The following is a 22,007-nucleotide window of genomic DNA, read 5'->3' as shown; positions in this document are numbered from 1 at the left end:
ACCGCAACCCTCCTCCTTTATCCGGGCTTGGGACCGGCAGCGAATGCCCGAAAACACTCACAGGCGGAGTTAATTCGTCTCAGCTAATATTATTTAATTGTATTAAATAATCGTCTCATCATCACATTGACTAACCTTTTAGTCAAATATATGGACTAACCTTTTAGTCATATAAGGCATCAATGTGATTATATTTTCATATAATCACATCTCTCAAACACATCCTTTAGGTGTGAATTTTAGGGACCAGTTGATCACCGCCATCAGTATGATAATAACGTCAAACTTCTAGCAAGCCAACCGTTATTAAGTAAACGTTAATCAACTGATAAAATACTAAGTATATCCTGTGAACCTATAAGAGATTTATATACGTTATCACACTAACTGTGGAGGACACTAGCTCCAACAATCTCCCACTTGTCCTCACAAGTGTATGTGCGATAACCGATTCGCATATCCTAAAATTTCTCCCACTTAATGTAAAACAATTTGCAAAATCCGCATTCACAAAGGTCGTATTTTACAAGTGCTCAATATCAAAAGTGGTTTTCCCGACTAGAGAGGAATCATCATTCGAGCATGGCCATGCATTTCAATTACAACTCCTCGAGTGGCCCTGAGAAATAACTAAACCTGATAAAGGTTGGATATTTTCTTCAACTCGAATCCTGCAGATATAAGCACAGTATGAAATGACCCAGTGAAAATCTGCTTAGCCTCCTGTTACGGTCGACCATGAGAAAGAAACCAAAGTCACCCAAAAACTGCCTTAATCTCAAGAGACAGTCGATAGTCAAAAGAATCGACTCTAGGAACACAATGGACGTCCAATCCACGACCTGACACCAAATGTTTTTAAACATTTAGGACTCCATTACGTTGTCATAATTGTCCTACGAGGTATCGTTATAACTCGCATCTGTGATCGATCAGCCAACCGTTTGACTTATGGCTCATTGAACCCACCATCAATCAACTTCACAATATAATAGCCAGAGTTATCAGCTCATGTAGGCGATTACGGACCAAAACAAATATAATGTAATTCAGTTCACTTTGTGGCGTTCAATGTTGTCGTACAATCCACATGAAAAACAAAATATGAAATAAAATGATGAAGTTATAAATAGCATATGAAAAGAAAAAGTATCGAATTCATAAGCAACTAGTACAACTCAGGAACACGTTTAATTCCCATGGAAATAACGTGCCCTTCATGCTTATCATATTTCAATGGTTTAGTGAGAGGGTCCGCGATGTTGTCATCCGAAGCAATCTTGTCAATCACTATCTCCTCTTGCCCCACGTAATCACGGATCAGGTGAGCCTTCCGATGTACATGTCTAGACTTGTTGCTAGACTTAAGCTCCTTAGCCTGGAAGATGGCACCTCTATTGTCACAATAGATAGTGATTGGGTCATTCGAACTAGGAACTATGGTTAGTTCTTGTAAGAATTGACCCATCCATATAGCTTCCTTTGCTGCTTCTGAAGCGGCATAGTACTCGGATTCAGTAGTAAAATCTGCTACAACTTCTTGTTTGGAACTCTTCCGGTGGCGCGACACCATTAAGAGTAAAGACGAATCAGACCGAGATTTCGAATCATCTCGATCCGTTTGGAAGCTAGCATCTGCGTAACCGATTGCACATAGCTTAGTATCTCCTCCATAAGTCAATACCCAATCCTTAGTCCTCCGTAGGTACATAAGGATGTTTTTAACAGCCATCCAGTGTGTTTCACCTGGATTGCCTTGGTACCGACTCGTCATACTCAATGCATATGCCATGTCTGGACGTGTGCATATCATGACATATATGATTGATCCTATGGCTGATGCATAAGGAACACGACTCATGCGTTCAACCCCTTCAGGTGTCTTGGGTGACTGAGACTTGCTCAAATGCATCCCAGACGTCATTGGAAGGTTCCCCTTCTTGGAGTTGGTCATGCTGAACCTTTTAAGAATCTTATCTAAATAAGACTCCTGACTCAGTGATAACATCCGTCGTGATCTATCTCGATAGATACGGATTCCCAATATGCGTTGTGCCTCACCCAGATCTTTCATCTGGATATGGTTCTTCAACCATCCTTTTACCGAAGAAAGAGAGGAATTTCATTCCTAATCAAGAGTATGTCATCGACATACAATATCAAGAAAACAATCTTGCTCCCACTCGACTTGATATATAAGCATGGTTCCTCGACCGATCGAGTGAAACCATACTCTTTTATCACCTGGTCGAAACGATGATTCCAACTCCGAGAAGCTTGCTTAAGTCCATAAATGGAACGTTTAAGCTTGCACACTTTCTTAGGATTTTCAGGATCTATGAAACCTTCGGGTTGTACCATGTACAACTCCTCCTCCAAATAACCGTTTAAGAAGGTGGTTTTCACATCCATTTGCCAAATTTCATAGTCATGAAAAGCGGCAATCGCTAAGAATATCCGAATGGAACGCAGCATAACTACGGGTGCAAAAATTTTATCATAATGCAATCCGTGCACTTGAGTGAAACCTTTTGCCACTAGTCCTGCTTTATAGGTATCTGGTTGCCCGTCTACAAAATGCTTTATTTCGTAAAGCCATTTGCACTGAAGAGGTCTTACCTTGTTAGGTAAATCAACAAGATCCCATACGTCATTCTCATACATGGAGTCCATCTCGGATTGCATGGCTTCAAGCCATAGCTTAGAGTCAGAACAGGTCATGGCACCTTTATAGGTAGCGGGTTCATTACTCTCTAGGAGTAAAACGTCATTTTCCTCGACCATACCAATGTATCTGTCTGGAGGATTAGAGACTCTACCCGACCTCTAGGTTCCTGAGGAATGTTAACCGTATAATTAGTTGAAGGAACATCTTCCTCCATCTGTTCCTCGGTTTTTGGTTCTTGAATCTCCGACAGCTCGAAGGTTCTATTACTTGACTTGTTCTCGAGAAATTCTTTCTCTAAGAACTTTGCACTAGCCGCAACAAAAACTCGTTGTTCGGTAGGCGAATAGAAGTAATGACCAAACATTCCTTTTGGATAACTAATAAAGTATGTCTTGACCGATCGTGGGTCAAGCTTATCCTCGTGTCTCCACTTGACATAAGCCTCGCAGCCCCAAACCCGAATAAAGGACAAGTTAGGGACCGTTCCCTTCCACATTTCATATGGAGTCTTGTCGACAGCTTTAGACGGACGTCGGTTAAGTATAAGAGCAGCTGACAAAAGAGCAAAACCCCATAATGAATCAGGTACTACCGCGTGACTCATCATGGATCGAACCATATCAATTAGTGTTCGATTTCTCCGTTCGAACACACCATTTATTTGAGGTGTTCCAGGTGGAGTTAACTGTAAAACTATTCCACAGTCTTTAAGGTGTTGATCAAACTCATTTGAAAGATATTCGCCACCATGATCTGAACGTAGTGCTTTAACCTTTCTTCCCAGTTGGTTCTCAACCTTATTCTGGTATTCCGTGAATTTTTCAAGAGACTCACTATTATGCTTCATTAAGTACACATATCCGTATCTACTCAAATCATCCGTGAAAGTGATAAAATATCTATAGCCGTCTCTTGCGGTGATTGACATAGGTCCACATACATCAGTATGTATGAGTCCTAATAGGTCATTAGCGCGTATTCCAACACCTTTGAAGGAAATTCGAGTCATTTTGCCGATAAGACATGATTCACACGTGCCAAAGGATGAGAAATCAAAAGTGGGGATAGTCCCATTCTCAATGAGTTTCTTTACACGTTTTTCATTTATGTGTCCCATTCGACAATGCCATAGATAAGTTTGATCTTTGTCACCAACCTTTAATTTCTTATTATTCACATGTAATATATATGTGGTTTGATCTAAGATATAAATTCCATTCACTAAATCGCTTTGCCATAAACCATTTCATTAAAAGAGCAAATACAAACTATTGTCCTTTATTGAAAATGAAAACCGTCTTTATCAAGTACGGAAATGAAATAATATTCTTAGATAAAGCTGGGTACATAGTAATCGTTATATAAATATAACTCAAAACCACTAGGGAGCTGGATTACGTATGTTCCCATTGAGACTGCAGCAACTCGTGCTCCATTCCCGACTTGTAGGTCCACATCAACCTTTGCGAGGGGTTTGATGTTTTTTAGGCCCTGCAAATGATTACACAGATGAGAACCACAACCAGTATCAAGTACCCAAGTTTCGAAACTTGCATGGTTAATCTCAATCATATGAATATAAGATGACATACGAACAGGAGTGACGCGACCCGCTTTTATGTCCTCACGGTACACGGGACAGTTCCTCCTCCAATGCCCAGTCTTGTGACAATGGTGGCACTCAACATTACCGTCCTTGCTCTTTGCCTTGCCTAGTGAGCCACTAGTCTCAGCAGGCCCACTCTTACCGTTTTTTGACTTTTTAAACTTTGGCTTTCCTACAGTTAGGTCGCCGTGAGCTTTGCCCTTACCCTTATTCTTGTTGGAAATCATGAGAACATCTTGCTTCATGCTCCCACTCAATTTCATATCCTTCTCGGTCTGTAGGAGAAGTGAGTGTAGCTCATGAGGACTTTTCTTCATGTCATTCATGTAGTAATTTGCCCTGAAAAGGGCAAAACCATCATGAAGTGAATGAAGCATACGGTCAATGACTATGCTCTCACAGATTTTGCAATCAAGTGCCTCCATTTTCTCGACATTCTCAATCATGTTAAGAATGTGTTGGCTAACCGGTTGGCCCTTCTGGAGTTTCGCATCAAAGAAGCGACAGGTATGCTCATAAGTAACGATTCTCGGTGCTTTTGAGAACTCATTAGTGAGCGTGGTGAAAATCTTTTTTGCACCTTGGGCAATGAAGCGTCTTTGCAAATTGGTTTCCATTGCAAAAAATGAGTACGTTCTTTATCGCACCCGCTTCCTTGACGAAGTCACTATAAGCAAGTTACTCGTTAGCTCTTGCATTGGGGCCTGGGTTTGGCGGTATTGGCTCAGTTAAGTACTTGAGCTTACCGTCAGCAATAGCAGCATTCCGTAATGATGCCTCCCAGTCAGCAAAGTTGAACCCGTCATTCTTCAGTCGTGTGGACTGATTCATGTGGTCCATGAATGTTTTGAGCCAAGACTCGCGTGAAAGTGTGGCACTTGGCATAGGGATATCATTATTTCCAGCCATTTGTTGTAAGCAGTATTATCAATATAAAACGAATTCTAAACTGCGAAAAGAAGAAATATATAATAAACATACTCATCGTTATGATTTAAGTCTAATGCAAAACTGTTATAAGAGAAGACTCAAGCATTTATACAATTGACCTCCCTCAAGAATTATATAAATGATCCCAAGACTCAATTATCTGTAAATTGATAAGCCAACCTCTTGGCTAATTCTACTGTTAGAATTCTTGGTTGATAAATTTCTGTAAATTCTATATTTAGTCCATCATAATCACGAGAAACGCTTCGGATTATAATGTTGAGGTAAAATAAGTCAACACAAACTACTTACCCAACGTAGAAGGGGTCACATGGAGAGTAAGGTCCTATATGCCCACCGACGAAGAAGGGATTCATAGTTGTTTGCCCTTATAAAGACTAGTCTCAATTTTAGTTTTAGAGGAAGATCCCATCAACTTAATTTTAATTCATTTTAAGTGAACTAATATCTAGCATGCGAGAATGAATAAACTAATATGATGGCTTAAAGTAGTGTGACATCTTTATGTCCATGATAACTAACATTCAATCTATATGAGTCAATTTTCATGCATATTAGTAGGTTGTTTGGTTTAGGCGGAATATGATGCACTAATTATCATGCGATGAAAAGCAACATGAAAGGAAAAACGTAAAATAAAAACAAAGTCCTAGTGTGGCCTATCTACCAAAATGAACATAAATACAACTTTGGAATCCTTCCTAGGACCCGAGAAGCTTGTCTTGATATTCCATCTTGGTCCATGTAGCGGGAGTGAACAATCCAATCTCCATCTTTAGTCTTCTCAAAATTACAATAAAATTACAAAATAAACCTATTTACATTCTAATTTCAAAAACATAATACTTAAAGAAAACCAAAGGAGATTCGAGATCTCAAAATTACATTAAGACTATGTTTCCATCATTACGAAAACATAATCAACTAAGGCCACACTAGGTAATACAAATTACAACCGATTGCAAAAATACGTAAATAAAACCATTCAACAATTAATACAACTAAATAAAAAAGCATCAACTATAAATTAATCATTCAAGACATAATTCCTTAATTATGTAGAGTAATTTATCCAAACCACCTATTTAAATGATCAAATTATGTGACAATTCCTCAATTACTCACAATAACTCCAATCTTAATTCACATTAACCTATAATATGAATTAATCTAACATTATTTTAAACCTCTTTAAAATAATTTGGGTATCTCAAATTTGTGAACCTTTTCACAACAAATAATCATACATTATAAATTTAATGTATAATAATTATTGGCCAAAATAAACATAATTTTTTTTTTTAATAATTGCCCTCGACATTCACAAAAAAAAACGAAAACCCTTTTTTTTTCTTGCTCTCGGCATAAACACCATAAAAAAAACAAAAACAGTTTGTTATTTTTTTTTCTTGCAGCATTTCGCCCAAAAATCTGGATAAAACAGTTTTTTTTTCTTTCACGAAAAATCCCTTTTAATGTGAACAATTTGTTTAATGTTGCTACTATAACAAGATTGGCATAATCATCAACTTTTAATTTAAACTTAGATCCAAACAAGATGATTCAATTTAACCTCTTAAAAATGAATATCTAAATCATGATTAAATCGATTATCCGAATATTTGATTCATCATAATTAATTTGAACATTATTAAATTAACTTGTATGCCAAAACTATATAGCAAAAACAAATGAACATCATCAATAAAAACGATTTCCATTTCCATTTTAATTTAATTCTTATTAAATCAAAACATCTACAAATTTATCATATTATCATCTTAACATGTTAAAACAACAATATCAATAAATCAAATGGGTGTTAAAACAACAATATCATCTTAACATGTTAAAACAACAATATTATCATCTTAACATGCTAACCTTGTGGGTACTCCTATACGGTGTGACAGCAATACTCAATTAAAAACATTCATTGGCTATGCTCGGGTAATGGTTGAGGTCACTGTTGGGGAAGAGTTACCTGATGTTGTTGAATTTCAGGATGAATTGGGGAACCCTCATAGACAAATTGTCCACTATGAGTGGAAACCTACCATCTGCACTGAGTGTAAGGCTATGGGGCATCTTGGCCGTGATTGTAGGAAGAAACAGAAAGCTCCTCCTCAAAAACGCAAGGTGTGGGTATCTAAGAAAGCTGCTCCTGAAGCCCCTAAGGCTGGTAACCAGCTTCCTGTGGTAGCTCATAAGCCAAAGGAGAAGACTAGTAAGCCAAAGGAGAAGACTAATAAGTCAAAGGAGAAGACTATTTCAGATACAAGGCGCACTGGACCAGGGGTGTTTGTAACTCCAATGCCTTTCCAGTCTGTGTTCTCACCTGCTAGTATCATCACTCAGATGACAAGGCATGGGGGGATACAGATTGGTAGTCATAGAAGGACATTCTTGGAAGTGGTTGAACGCTCTATTCAGATACGAGAGGTTTGTGAACCTGGAAAGGAAGGACCTGAGCTAACTATTGAAAATGGGTAGCATTGGGTTTTGGAACGTGAGGGGGTTTAATAGTATGAATAAGCAATCTGATGTTAGAAGATTTTTGCAGTTGAATAATGTAGGGCTTTTTGGTATTCTAGAAACTAGAGTTAGGAGACAGGCTCTTAATAAAGTACATTCTGGCTTAGGGATGAATTGGTCCATGCTAAACAATATAGATGATCATGAAGGGGGCAGAATTTGGCTTATTTGGGACCCTATGAATTATAAAGTTGAGCTGGTTAGTAGTCATGCTCAGGTTATGCATTCTAGGGTTACTTTCTTACCTACTGGTGTTAAATGGTGGTTATCTGTGGTGTATGGATTTAACAGGGTTGCTGAGAGAACTCCTCTCTGGGATTCTCTTACTCTTATGGCTTCTGTGGTTACTGGTCCTTGGCTGGTCATGGGAGACTTCAATAATGTGCTGGCTATGGATGAGAGGATAGGGTCTGAAATAACTGTTGCTGAATTAAAGGGATTTCAGGAGTGTGTAGCCACTTGTGGGTTGATGGATGCTCCTGCTCAGGGGGCATTTTTCACTTGGAATAATAAACATGATGCTGGAGATATGGTGTTTAGTAGGATTGATAGAGCCCTAATCAATGATGAGTGGTTAGCTCAGTTCCCTGAGGCTAACGTTACTTTTCACCCTGAGGGCCTCTATGATCACTGCCCGTGCACAATCACTCTCTGGCCAACTTGTGCTAGAAGAAAAGGTAGTTTTAAGTTTTTTAATATGTGGGGAATGGATGCCAATTTCCTGAATATTGTTAAAGCCATTTGGGAGACTCAGGTTGAGGGGTTTACTATGTTTCAGATTGCTAAGAAACTCAAAGCTCTGAAACAGCCCTTGAAAGAGTTGAATAGGACCAGCTTTTCTAATGTTGAAACTGCTGCTAAGGTTGCCCAGGTCCAACTTTTTGAGTTGCAAAAACAGCTTCATCATTCTCCCACTGATCTTCTCCTTCAGGTGGCTGTAAAGGAAGCTGCCAGGGCTTACAGGGACTTGGATGCAGCTTGGAAAAGTTTCCTTAGTCAGAAAGCTAAGGCTCACTGGCTGTGTGATGGAGATGACAATTCTCAATATTTTCACAGTATTATTAAAGCTAGACGCCTTCACAACAGAGTATTGTGTATTCAGGATCTTCAGGGTACTACTCATACTACCCCTGATGGGATTGAAAAGGCCTTTATGGATTATTATGTCCAGTTACTGGGGTCTAGTAAACATGTAGGGGATGTGCATTATCCTACTGTCAGGCATGGGAAGGTGGTGAGTTTGGAGCAATCCAGTGAACTGATCAGTCCTGTAACTGATATGGAAATTAAAGAGGCTTTGTTTTCTATTCCGGCTAACAAGGCACCAGGTCCTGATGGTTATTCTTCTCAATTTTTCAAGGATGCCTACATTATTGTGGGTAATGACATTGTTAAAGCTGTGAAGGAGTTTTTTGATTCTGGTAAGCTTCTGAAACAAATTAACTCCACTACCTTGACTCTTATTCCCAAGAAAGAGAGACCTATTAGTGTGGCTGACTTTAGGCCCATAGCCTGTTGCAATGTCATTTACAAGACTATTTCTAAGGTGATTTGCAATAGGTTGGCTAAGGTTCTCCCTGAGATTATTAGTCCAAACCAAAGTGCTTTTATCAAAGGGAGGGAGATAGTGGATAATATCCTTATCTGTCAGGATCTAGTCAGACTATACAATAGGAAAACCTGTTCCCCTAGATGTATTATGAAAATTGATCTTAAGAAAGCTTATGACTCTATTGAGTGGAAGTTTATTGAACAGATGTTGCTAGCCCTTAGATTCCCTCCTCAGATGGTTAATTGGATTATGGAGTGTGTATCATCCCCTTGGTTTACACTCTCTCTTAATGGTTCAAGTTTTGGTTACTTTCAGGGGAAAAGGGGTATTAGGCAGGGTGATCCTATGTCTCCTTTGATTTTTACCATTTGTATGGAATATTTGAGTAGGATCCTTGATGTGGTCACTAATAAGTTGGATTTCAATTTCCATCCTCTTTGTAGACCTATGAAGCTCAGTCATCTATGTTTTGCAGATGATTTACTCATGTTTTGTAGAGGGGATAGGGGATCTATTAAAGTGTTACTGAAGGCTTTTGTAACCTTTTCTACTGTTTCTGGTCTTGAAATGAATTGTGATAAGTCCAATATTTATTTTAATGGTGTATGTCAAGCTGAGATTGACTATGTTTTGAGGATCTCTGGCTTCAAGTCTGGTCAATTTCCTTTTAGATACCTAGGGATTCCTATTTCCTACAAATGTATGGCTATAGGGGATTGCACAAGGTTGGTGGAAAAGGTGGTTGCCAGGATTCGAGGCTGGGGGGCTAGGAAGTTGAGTTACACAGGCAGATTGGTGTTGGTGCAGAGTGTGCTATCTCAACTTCATGTGTACTGGTCACGTATTTTTGTCATTCCAGCTACTGTTATTGACAGGATCACCACTATCTGTAGAAACTTTCTGTGGTCAGCTTCTGATAAGTATGGCAGAACTCCTGCTGTTTCATGGGAGTCTGTTTGTACTGCTAAGAAACATGGAGGTTTGGGTGTGGTGAACAGTAGGAAGTGGAATTTGGCTATGATAGGGAAGTATACCTGGTGGTTAGCCTGTAAAAGTGATCACCTCTGGATAAAGTGGGTGAACCACATCTATATGAAGGGTGTGGATTGGAAGCATTATGAGCCAAACCAAAATACTAGTTGGACGTGGAGGATGATTTGCAAAGTGAAGAATATTTTGAAAGCTGGCTATGTGAATAATAAATGGGCTACTGCTACTGGTGTGTATACTATCAATGCTGGTTATCAGTGGCTTCAAGGGTCAATGGATAAGGTTGAATGGTATCCTTTGGTATGGAACCGATTTAATCTACCTAAGCACTCCTTCATTGTTTGGTTGTGTGCTAGGCAGAGATTGCTCACTAAAGACAGGCTTCAGGCGTTTGGTGTTGTTAATGATGGGCTTTGTGAAATTTGTAAGCTTGAGGACGAGTCACATATGCATTTGTTCTATCATTGTCCTTTTAGTGTCTCCTGTTGGCAACTAGTTAAGGACTGGCTTCATGTTTCTCTTCCTGAGCAGGATCTCATTCACTGGTGTATACAGTGGAGGTGCAGGTCATTATTAAAGAAGCACATTGTGTTTGCTGCTGTGGCTGCTGTGTTCTACTCTATATGGCAGTGCAGGAACATATGTCGTCTTGAGCAGTGGTTAAAAACTCCCAGAGCAGTTGTGCAGGAAGTCAAGAATTCTGTCAAGCAACGATATTTAGCTAGGACTTGGCCCACTCGTTTTCAGCAGCAATTTATTTTCTAAGTGGGTCTAAGTTCCCTGTTTGACATATTATGTTGTAGGTGGTCTCATTTGTCCTTAAAGCCATGTACTGTATATGACTCTTATATATTTTTAATATATATTTCACATTCCACCTAAAAAAAAAAAAAAATAAATCAAATGGAAACAAAGCAACAAAAAATCAAAAATGTCTCGTCAAAAAAAAATTTGATTTGGCTGAGACCTTTTTTTTTTTTCATCAAAATTTTGTTTAAATCCATTTATGAAAATCATATAAAATAATTTCGTGGCCTATGCTCTGATACCACTTAAGGGAAATATCGGTATACTTCATTAAGAAATTCGGATTATAACGAAATTATAATTATGAAATTACGAGTCATAAACGAAATTGCATAAACAAAAAGAATAGAGATTAAGAATTAACCATTGGTCCTAGCAATTTGGCCTAAGAACAAATATCGAAATCGATATTCTCCTAAGTGTTGCATCCAATGCTTTGAGAAATGCCTCTCTTTTTGCTAGAATGAGATCCCTAATTTCTAATGATTTTAGGGTTTTTTTTGTGATGTGAGAATTAGGTCAAAAAGAAGTAAGAAAATGATCTCCTACTCCCCTCATTTTAACCGTCCAAGGGAGAATAAAAAGGAGAAGATATTTTCTCTCTTTTTTTTCAAAACCGAGTGACCCCAAAATAAGGAGAGAAATCTTCTTATTTTTGGTTGGTTTTATTTCTTGTATAAAATGTGTATATATTTATCAAATGCCATTTATGTCGTCACGTATTTAATAAGTTCACACACAACAGTTTATAGTCGATTTATTAATACCGGTCTGTCAACATTTATTATGACAATTTCGTATAATATATACATTAACGATAAATATCGCATATTTATAATTTGCTTATTAAATATAACCGTTTACGTTTAATTACGAATTAACATCTTAGTTCGTTTAAGCTAACATTATATACATTAATTAAATATAACAGTTTATATTCAATTTTACGAATTAACAATTAATTCGTCTCAGCTAATATTATTTAATTGTATTAAATAATCGTCTCATCATCACATTGACTAACCTTTTAGTCAAATATATGGACTAACCTTTTAGTCATATAAGGTATCAATGTGATTATATTTTCATATAATCACATCTCTCAAACACATCCTTTAGGTGTGACTTTTAGGGACCAGTTGATCACCACCATCAGTATGATAATAACGTCAAACTTCTAGCAAGCCAACCGTTATTAAGTAAACGTTAATAAACTGATAAAATACTAAGTATACCATGTGAACCTATAAGAGATTTATATACGTTATCACACTAACTGTGGAGGACACTAGCTCCAACAGCCTCAACGTTATTCAGGCTGTATCTTGATGTTGGCACACATACTTCTGCAGGAATGACAGCTTCACAGCCGTACACCAAAGAATAAGGTGTTTGGCCTGTTGATGTCTTTGGAGTTGTCATGTCTGCCCATAGTACTAATGAAAGTTCTTCAGCCCATCTACCTCGTCTTCTTTTTAGCTTCTTTTTTTAGGCAGCTTATGACTACCTTATTGCTTGATTCAGCCTGGCCATTGGCTTTTAGATATCCAGGGGTTGACGTTACCAGGCTTATATTCCATTCTTGGCAAAATTGTTGGGTCTTTTTCCCCACAAATTGAGTTCCATTATCACATACTATTTCTGATGGGACTCCATATCTGCAAATGATGTTTGTCCTGATGAAGGATATTACTTCTTTTTTCAGTTACTTGCCTAAAAGAGTCAGCCTCAATCCATTTGGAGAAGTAATCAGTCATAGCCAACATGAATACTTTTTGTCCTGGAGCTACGTGCAGTTTTCCCACAATATCCATGCCCCACTTTATGAACGGCCAGGGTGCAGAAATTGAATGGAGGAGTTCAGATGGCTGACGTATGATTGGTGCATGAATTTCACAGGCTTCGCATTTGGAAGAGTATTCCAGGCAGTCAGCCCTCAGTGTAGGCCAATAGTAGCCTGTCCTGAGAACTTTACTTGCCAGGCTCTTTCCTCCTTTGTGGTTGCCACAGTGTCCGTCGTGTATTTCTTGAAGTACTAGTTTGTTTGGCTTTGTCAGGTTCCAAGCATCTCAGGTAGGGTCCGGCCTGCGATCTCTTGAACAAAGTGTTATTGATGATAGCATAAGTTGAAACTCTAATTTTAAAGGCCCTTGCCTCATGTCTGCCCTGAGGCAGTATTCCTCGGAGAAACCAATTATAATAGGGTTTAGTCTAAGAGTTATTATCCCGATTGACAGGATTGACTTGTTCAGGTTTGCTGATGGCTGACTCTAATAGATGAACAATTGGTATTTTGTCGAAGACTGTAGGGGTAAAATTTGAACCTAGGCTGGCCAAAGCATCAGCCTGGGTGTTAAGGTCTCTTGATATTTGATCTATGTCAAATAAAGCGAATTTAGCGGTAAGGTTTTTTTCATATTCTAAATACGAAATCATTTTTGCATCCTTAGCCGTATAAATTCCCTTTATTTGATTAGCAATTAGGAGTGAATCAGTTTTTACCTTTAGGTTTTGAACACCGAGGTCTAGACATACCTTTAGGCCTGCTATCAGGGCTTCATATTCTGCTTCGTTGTTCGTAGCTTTGAACTCACAGCTTACAGCCTGTGCTATCATATCTCCCTGTGGTTATTTGAGCACTAATCCTAATCCTGTCCTCCTGGCGTTGGATGCCCCATCTATGAATATGGTCCATTCTTGGTCTGGGGTTTTATTTTCTAGTTGTTTGACCTCTTTTATCAGGCCCGGTTCCAGGTTAGGGCTAAAGTCAGCCACAAAGTCTTCTAGGGCCTGCGATTTAATCGCTGCCCTGGTTTCAAAGGAGATATCGTATGTGCTAATCTGTATTGACCACTTGGCCATCCTACCTGACATTTCAGGCTTACGTAGGACAGACTTTATGGGTAATTTGGTCCTGACTATAATGGGGTGGCTTTCAAAATAAGGTCGCAGTTTAGTACATGACATAATCAAAGCTAAAACATATTTTTCAAGCAATCCATACCTCAACTCAAAGATCTGTGAGGCTTTTACTTACATAGTAGACTGGATGTTGCTGACCATCATGTTCTTTCACTAGGACTGCGCTGACCGCTATGTCAGTAACAGACAAGTATACTGACAAGGGTTCTCCCTTCTCTGGCTTAGCCAGTAAGGGTGGAGATGATAAGTAGGATTTTAGATCCTGAAAAGCTGTCTCGTGTTCATCCGTCCACTGAAACTGTTTATTCTTTCTGAGGAGGTTATAAAATGTTTTGCACCTCTCGGAGGATCTTGATATGAAACGGTTCAGGGCAGCTACTCATCCTGTCAATTTTTGGATATCCTTGACAGATTTTGGAGTCTGCAGTTCCAAGATAGCTTTTATCTGTTCAGGGCTGGCTTCTATGCCTCTCTTTGGGACCATATATCCGGGAAATTTGCCTGCAGAAACTCTAAAGTGGCATTTTGCGGGGTTGAGTTTCATGTTGTATTTTTGCAATATCTCGAACGCTATTTCGAGATGTTTTACATGATCTTTTGAATTTTTGGATTTCACCACCATGTCGTCTATGTACACCTCCATGATGTCACCTATTTGGTCTTTAAACATCATGTTGACCAGGCGCTGGTACGTTGCCCCTGTATTCTTCAGGCCGAAAGGCTTGGCAAAGGTAACAAGATATGCCTGTCAGAATGAATGCAAAGACTCTCCTGGTCAGCAGGGTGCATCATTATTTGATTGAATCCACTGGAAGCATCCATGAATGTCAGCATCTCATGGCCTGCTGTGGCATCTACCATGACATCAATATATGGCAAGGGAAATGGGTCTTTGGGACAGGCTTTGTTCAGGTCAGTGTAGTCTACACAGACTCTCCATTTTCCATTCTTTTACTGCACAACAACTACGTTAGCCAGCCACTCATGGTACATTACTTCCCTGATCATTCCCATGTCCAAGAGTTTCTCTACTTCCTCGTTAATTATGGTATTTATTTCAGCTGCAAATTTCCGCCTTTTCTGTTGTACAGGCTTAAAAGATGGGTCAACATTGAGTTTATGCGTAATAATATCAGCGCTAGTTCCAGTCATATAAAAATGTGACCAAGTAAACCAAGATGATTTATTTTTAAGGAACTTTACCAGTTCAGGCCTGACGCTATCTGGAGCGTCAGATCCTACTAAAACATACCTGTCAGGGTACTCAGGGTCTAGGATTACCTGATCTGTTTCCATTCGGGAGGTGCTACATAAGTGCTCCGACGACGGTGGTTCGTAATTGCTATGCAAGGGACTTACCTGCCTTGGAAGGCTTTAAGGCTGCTGTGTAGCATTTCTGGGCTGTCTTGTGATCCCCTTTGATTGTGGCTATGCCCCAGTCTGTTGGTATCTTCATACACTGGTGATAGGTTGACGGTACAGCCTTGACATTATGAATCCAGGGCCTACCCAAGATCGCGTTGTAAGACGACAGGCAATCAAGGACCCCAAATTTCTCATAAGATGAGACTCCTTCCACGTAGGTTGGGAGGTGGATTTCTCCTAGGGTGCTTCTTGTTTCGCCACTGAATCCTACTAGGACACTTGATTTTTTTGTGATTAGGTCCTCGTTGATCTTCATGGCTTTCAGTATATCAAGCATGATTAGGTTTACTGAGCTGCCTCCGTCTACCAGGATCCTTCTTACTGTGGTGGTTCCAATCTACATAGAAATTACAGGCCATCATGATGAACATCAGGGATGCCCACCAAGTCACAATCACTGAAAGTGATTGTTGGGATATGATCCGGCTTACAGGGTGACAAGGTCCTTGGTGTCCTGGATATCTTCTTTGCTGCTAAACTTGTCAAGCCGCAAATTTCTGATCCGCCAGATATGAATTTTACTTCATAGATTGGTGGTGGTAGAGGGAGACTACGATCCTGCTTATGCTCCTGATTCTCTTTATCCTGGTTTGCGTTCCCGCCCTTCGTCTTAATCAAGTCTTTCAAGTATCCAGATTTCACAGGTAGGCCACTTCTTTCCTCAGGGTGAAACAATCATCCGTGGTGTGTCCAATATCCATGTCGAATTCGCACAATTTAGAATTGTCCCTTCTGGGGTTGGGATTTTCTGACTTCCTGGGCCATCTGATAGCTGATCCCATGTTGTCAAGTCTCTGGATTAATCCTGCAATATCGACACTGATGTTATGTTCGGAAATAGGTGGATAAACTTTAACCTTACCTTGAGACTCATGAGCCAGGTTAACTTCTGATTGATCAGGCCTGGAATATGGAGTAGACCTATAATTGTTTCCTTTGTTGCTCTTCCTACTGCTCCTTTCATGATCCTTTGGTCTACTGGGTGATCCAAGTTTATAACTTTTATCTTCTTCTAGCCTGATAAAGGCAAGAGTCTTGGCCTGGACGTCCTCGAAGGTATGGCAGGGATACTTAGTGAGCTCGCTGTACAAGTCACTATATGGTAGTAACCCCTGCCTGAATGCCTCCACTGCTGTTCCAACGTCACACCTGGGAATGGATACCTTCTCCTTGTTGAATCTTACAAGGAATGTCCTGAGAGTTTCATCAGGCTTCTGTGTAACTCGGTAAAGGTCACTGGATCGTTTCTCCAACTCCCTGCTACTCGCAAACTGCTGGTTGAAACTGTTAATCAGGTTGGCGAAATAATGGATGCTCCCAGTTGGTAGGTTGATGTACCATTGAAGAGCAGGGCCGGTCAGGGTCGTTCCAAATCCCTTACACATGCAAACTTTTCTAAATTCACTGGGGATAGATGCAGCCAGCATTTTTTGTTTATAAAGAGCCACGTGATTTTGTGGATCCGTAGTTCTATCATAGACCCTCATGGATGGAACTACAAACTTCTTGGGTAGATCTACTTTTGCTATTTCGTCTATGAAAGGCGAATCAGCATAGCTGTTAGGGGCAGCTTCTTCCATGCTGGCAGGTACTCTAGGTATCTTATCAAATTTTTCATTGAGTTTCTTGATCGCCTGAACCACTGCCATCACGATGGCTGCTGCAGATTCATCGGGTTTTTCCTTGTCATTCTTTGGTTCACCATCACCATCAAAATCAATAGATTTAGAACCAATTGGGCTCCCAAAACTGGAAAAGTCGATATTTTTGATGATTGATGCAAATGGGGTTCCTGGTTGGAATCTAGAGCATGCTCCTTTAGTTTTTTCTAATTTTTGTTTCAGGGTTGACTCTGATTCTCTTAGTTGCAGGATTTCTGCTTTAGTTTGGGCTACCTTTTCTTTCAAGCTTTCCAACTCAGCGATTTGCTGGAGAGATGCATTCAATTGTTCTTCAACGGTAGGTTGGGCCATTTTTGTAGGATTTTTGAGTTTTTGTGAGATGAGAAAAAAGGATTTAAAGAGCTAGATGCCCCACGGTGGGCGCCAATTGTTTTGGGTGTATTTTGCGCAAGGCAAAGTCAGGTCAGGATAGTGTCGTGTGCGGTTAACTAGCTCTAAGTGGTCTGTTGGTCAGGTCGTCAGGGTTGAAATGTAAAGCTGTAAGTATAATAACAACAACAATAATGAGACAACGAATTTTGTACGTGGAAAACCCTTAAATGGGAAAAAACCACGGGAACCAAGCCAGGAGAGGATTTCACTTATGTAATTGGGAGAATAATTATATGATAACGACAATGTTAATATTTCTGTAAGTATTGTGTATGTGGATATATGCTTTTTCTTGTGTAGACGATGTGTTGCAAATGTCTTCAAAGTATTCCTTGTATAAACTTCACTTGAACGGCTGCCTGGTGCCAGAATTAATGCGGATTATTCTCTATAATTGTCCATAATAATTGTCAATATTTCTCCCTTAATTACTGCATTTACTGCGAGATCTTTTCATTCAATGATGCGCATATATTCCATTTATAATATGAGCTCCTGGTCTGATATCGTCCTGATATTTTGACCGTTGTCCTCTCCATGGCCGGGCGCCTATCTTCATGTGTCCTGATACCCTGACATCCTGACAGCCTGGTAGTCAGGTTTAGATGAGATACTGATCAGGGAGGTCTGCGGATTTCCAGGCCTAACAGCATCCAACACCTCAAGACCCACACAAGGCCCGCCAACAACCAAAAAAATATTCCCGACACAATGGGGTATTTTCCACAGCTAAAACAGGCAATTTTACGCCAATTCAGGCAAAAACAAGTCAAAATTTCAAAATACGACCACAACAAAGCAACGCGATTTAATCACATCCCAAAGTGACCTAAACTACCAATAAGTTCCATTTCAAAACAAACTGACTCAATTTGGGCTCAAACAGACGCTCATTTCGGCAGACCTAAGATTGTCGCAATAGGCAAAAATTCCAATTTTGCCCACAATACCCAACGAAGGTTCAATATAGAAAACACGGTCCTTCCTGACTACAATGCAACCTAGTAGAGCACACAACTCAAGCAAACAAACTTGGCATTGTGAAATAAGATGGTTTCCTCGTCTCATTCACTTTTTTCGAACATAGGAAGCGGGAACGGGGACCAAAATGCAAAATAAAAGCACCTCTATGCTCTTAAACAGGTTTCCAACCTAATGCAATAATCAATTTCACTCGAAAATGGCCTAATCAAAAACTCCTAATTCGATTTTTGATGGTTTAGGGTTTCGCCCTAATTCAATTAACAAAAAGACAAACAAATTCAATTGGATTCAAGAGGATTTACGTACCTTGAGATGACATGATGATAAGAGAACGAGTCCAAGCAAGAGACGAGATCAAAAAATGGCGATTTGTCGAGTTTCTTTGGTTTGTGTATCGAAGAAGACGAAGTAAAGAGGATCGTCCTGTTTCTCACGTCTTTACTACAAAAATAGAGGAGCTCCCTTCCTTCGGAGCAGGGCTCGCGCCTCAATGAGGCGCTCCTTGACTCGTTCAGCGAAATTTCGGGCTTTGACCCAATTTCTCACACAAATTTCGGATTTTCAACGACGACAATAAAAACCGTCATTTTTCAAAAACGATAATAGCGAAATTCAAAATTAGCTATTTTCACAAAATTTCAACGACAGTAATAAATACTGTCATTTCAAAATACAAAAGCGAAATAGTGAAATTCAAAATTCGTTATTTTTCACTATATGCATGGAATACCTGAGTAGGCTGATGACTGTTGCTAGTGAATTCCCTGGTTTCAAGTTCCATCCTCTATGTAGAGGCATCAGACTCACTCATTTGATGTTTGTTGCTGACCTGCTTCTTTTTTGTAGAGGAGACTTCAGGTCAATCTTCACTATAATGGAAGTTTTTAATTGCTTCACTGGAGCTTCTCGGCTAAATATTAGTAGTGACAAATCTGACATCATTTTGATTGGAATTGATCAAAGCACTGAAGCTGCAATTCTTGAGTATACTGGCTTCAAGAAAGGGTCTCTACCATTCAAATATCTTGGTGTGAAGATCTCTCACAAGCGTTTTTCCAAAGGAGATTGTAATATTTTAGTGGACAGAATGATGAAGAGGATCAGAGGATGGAATAAGAAGAAAATTTCTTACTCAGGGAGGCTTGTTCTGGTTAAATCAGTTCTGGCAACAATCCACACTTACTGGTCTCAAATCTTTGTCTTACCTGCTGGACTGATGGACAGGATTGAAGCTCTTTGTAGGAATTTTTTGTGGGAAGGAGAAGAGAACTACAATAAAGCTCCTTTGGTGGCATAGAGTGTGCTTTGTAAAGGGAAGGAATATGGAGGATTGGGACTACGGGACTTAAAATTATGGAACATGACAGCAGTTGAGAAGCTGGTACGGTGGATTGCAAAAAAGAAGGACCATCTTCGGATCCAATGGGTTGACAAGGTCTATCTAAAAGGAAGGATGTTGATGGACTATAGTCCGACTGCAGCTAGCTCCTGGTCTTGGAGGAAAATTTGTGAGGTAAAAGAGAAGTTCAAACCTGCTTTTATATGTGGTAAGTAGATGAGTGATGATGATGAATACTCCATTTGTACTGGTTATTCCTGGTCGGAGCATACTTATTCTGTTGTGCAGTGGCATAGGAGTGTGTGGAACAGATTCAATCTTAGTAAGCATAACTTCAATCAATGGTTAATTCAGCATGGTAGGTTGCTCACTTTAGACAGACTTGGAAACTTTGGAAGTACTCAGCAGACATTATGCTTTCTCTGTGGGGAAAAGAATGAAACTCATCAGCATTTATTTCATGAATGTCTTTACGCTGAGAAATGCTACTTGAGCTATATCAATGGCTAGATCTTCCTAGGCAGTTTCAAGGCATTACTGACCCTGTCCAGATACTCAGACAGAGAGGATGTTCTGGATTTGTTCGTCTGGTGCTTAGTTCTCTGATTGTGGCTATGCATTATAATATTTGGTTTGCAAGGAACAGATGCAGAGTGGAGGGTTATGTCATATTACCTAGTGTGTAGGTTAAGTGTATCCAGCGGGAAAGCAAGCTAAGATTAATGGTTATTGATAAAGGGACTTTGAAGCTGGCTAATGATAGTTGGTGTAGGCAAAGGGGTCTGATGTAGTTTGAATGTAGTTTATAATTCTGCCTATGTATGGTTTTGGTTAGTGTCTAGAGTCAACATCTAGACTAATGGTTTGGTTGTAATTGGTGACCTTTGTTATCCCTATTAGGAAAGAGCTATAATAGTACTTACATTTCCACCAAAATTCGCTATTTTCTCAAATTTCGACGACAGTAATAAAAAAACTGTCATTTCAAAATACAAAAACGAAATAGTGAAATTCAAAATTCGCTATTTTTTCAAATTTCAACGACAGCAGTAAAAACCGTCATTTTACAAAAATAGTGAAATTCAAACTCCCTATTTCAACGATGGCAATAAAAACCGTCACTTTTCAAAAAGTAATAGCGAAACTCAAAATTCGCTATTTCCACGATTTTAAAAATTCCAACGGCGGAATAAAAACCGTCATTTTTCAAAGGTAATAGGGAAATTCAAAATCCGCTATTTTCAAAATTTTCAACGGCGACATTAGAAACCGTCGTTTCTCGGATACAAGAGCCAGATAGCGGAACTCAAATCCGCTATTTTCACGAATTTCAACAACGGCATTAAAAGCACCATCTGTCAAAAACGAAATCAATAGCGGAATTCAAATCCGCTATTCTCACAAATTTTTTAACAGCATTCACAGATCTCAAACGAACGGCATTAAAAACCGTCAAACCTTAAAAAAGGGGACAGTGAAATTCGCTACCCTTCACGAATTTCAAATCATGGGAAGGCGAAATTAAAATCATCCTCCCTAAACACCCATCAGACGACAGAGTACGCATCTGTCCGTTTCCCACCAAACAAACAGCAAGAAAAACCGCTATCTCTTTCCGAGATTCAAAATCACCGCCGACCATGGGGGCCAGGCTCACAAACCTATCCCTTTCCCGCACCACAAATACTCAATACAAACACCGAAATTCCCCAACAGGATATCGGAGGCTTCCTCACGAAGCCCGGTAATTCAAACAACTTCCCGAAATAGGCCCATCCAACGTGGCAATTTTGCACATTCGACATGGCTGGCGAGCCTCACAATGCATCACATTCCCAGCGGCTGGTGAGCCCCGTCCTAAACGCACAGCGGCTGGCGAGCCCCATTATATACGCACATCGGTAGGCGAGCCCCTTCATATATGCACCGCGGCTGGCGAGCTCCTTCATATACGCACCGCTACTGGCGAGCCCCTTCATATACGCACCGTGACTATCGAGCCCCCTCATTTACGCACAGCGGCCGGCGAGTCCCTTTCATATACGCCCCACGGCTGGCGAGCCCCTTTTACATACGCGCAGCAGCTGGAGAGCCCCTTCATATACGCACCGCGGTTGGCGAGCCCCTTCATATACGCACAACGGCTGGCGAGCCCCTTCATATACGCCCGCGGC

At 39.8% G+C, this 22,007-nt stretch overlaps 2 protein-coding genes across 2 annotated transcripts; both read left to right on the top strand.

Annotated features, from left to right (window-relative positions):
- The first annotated feature begins 19,215 nt into the window (after positions 1-19,215).
- On the top strand, positions 19,216-19,791 carry LOC141588011 (uncharacterized). Its single transcript, XM_074409471.1, has one exon. It carries the CDS (start codon positions 19,216-19,218, stop codon positions 19,789-19,791), a length of 576 nt encoding a protein of 191 aa, XP_074265572.1.
- Positions 19,792-19,854: 63 nt separating this feature from the next.
- LOC141588010 (uncharacterized) lies at positions 19,855-20,343 on the top strand. The gene is made up of 2 exons (XM_074409470.1): positions 19,855-20,007; positions 20,122-20,343. Exons 1-2 carry the CDS (start codon positions 19,855-19,857, stop codon positions 20,341-20,343), a joined length of 375 nt encoding a protein of 124 aa, XP_074265571.1.
- Positions 20,344-22,007: the final 1,664 nt, after the last annotated feature.

This window comes from Silene latifolia, chromosome 6 (genome assembly GCF_048544455.1).
Source record: "Silene latifolia isolate original U9 population chromosome 6, ASM4854445v1, whole genome shotgun sequence".
In the NCBI taxonomy this organism is placed as follows: Eukaryota; Viridiplantae; Streptophyta; class Magnoliopsida; order Caryophyllales; family Caryophyllaceae; genus Silene; species Silene latifolia.
Note: the sequence above shows the minus strand (reverse complement) of the source record. Positions and strands in the feature narration are given on the sequence as shown.

Bases quoted from the DNA above. Each gene is read 5' to 3' on its own strand.
- LOC141588011 (XM_074409471.1), top strand. From the start codon at position 19,216: ATGGAATACCTGAGTAGGCTGATGACTGTTGCTAGTGAATTCCCTGGT.
- LOC141588010 (XM_074409470.1), top strand. From the start codon at position 19,855: ATGACAGCAGTTGAGAAGCTGGTACGGTGGATTGCAAAAAAGAAGGAC. The intron at 20,008-20,121 runs GTAAAAGAGAAG...TCTGTTGTGCAG, and splicing joins CTTGGAGGAAAATTTGTGAG to TGGCATAGGAGTGTGTGGAA.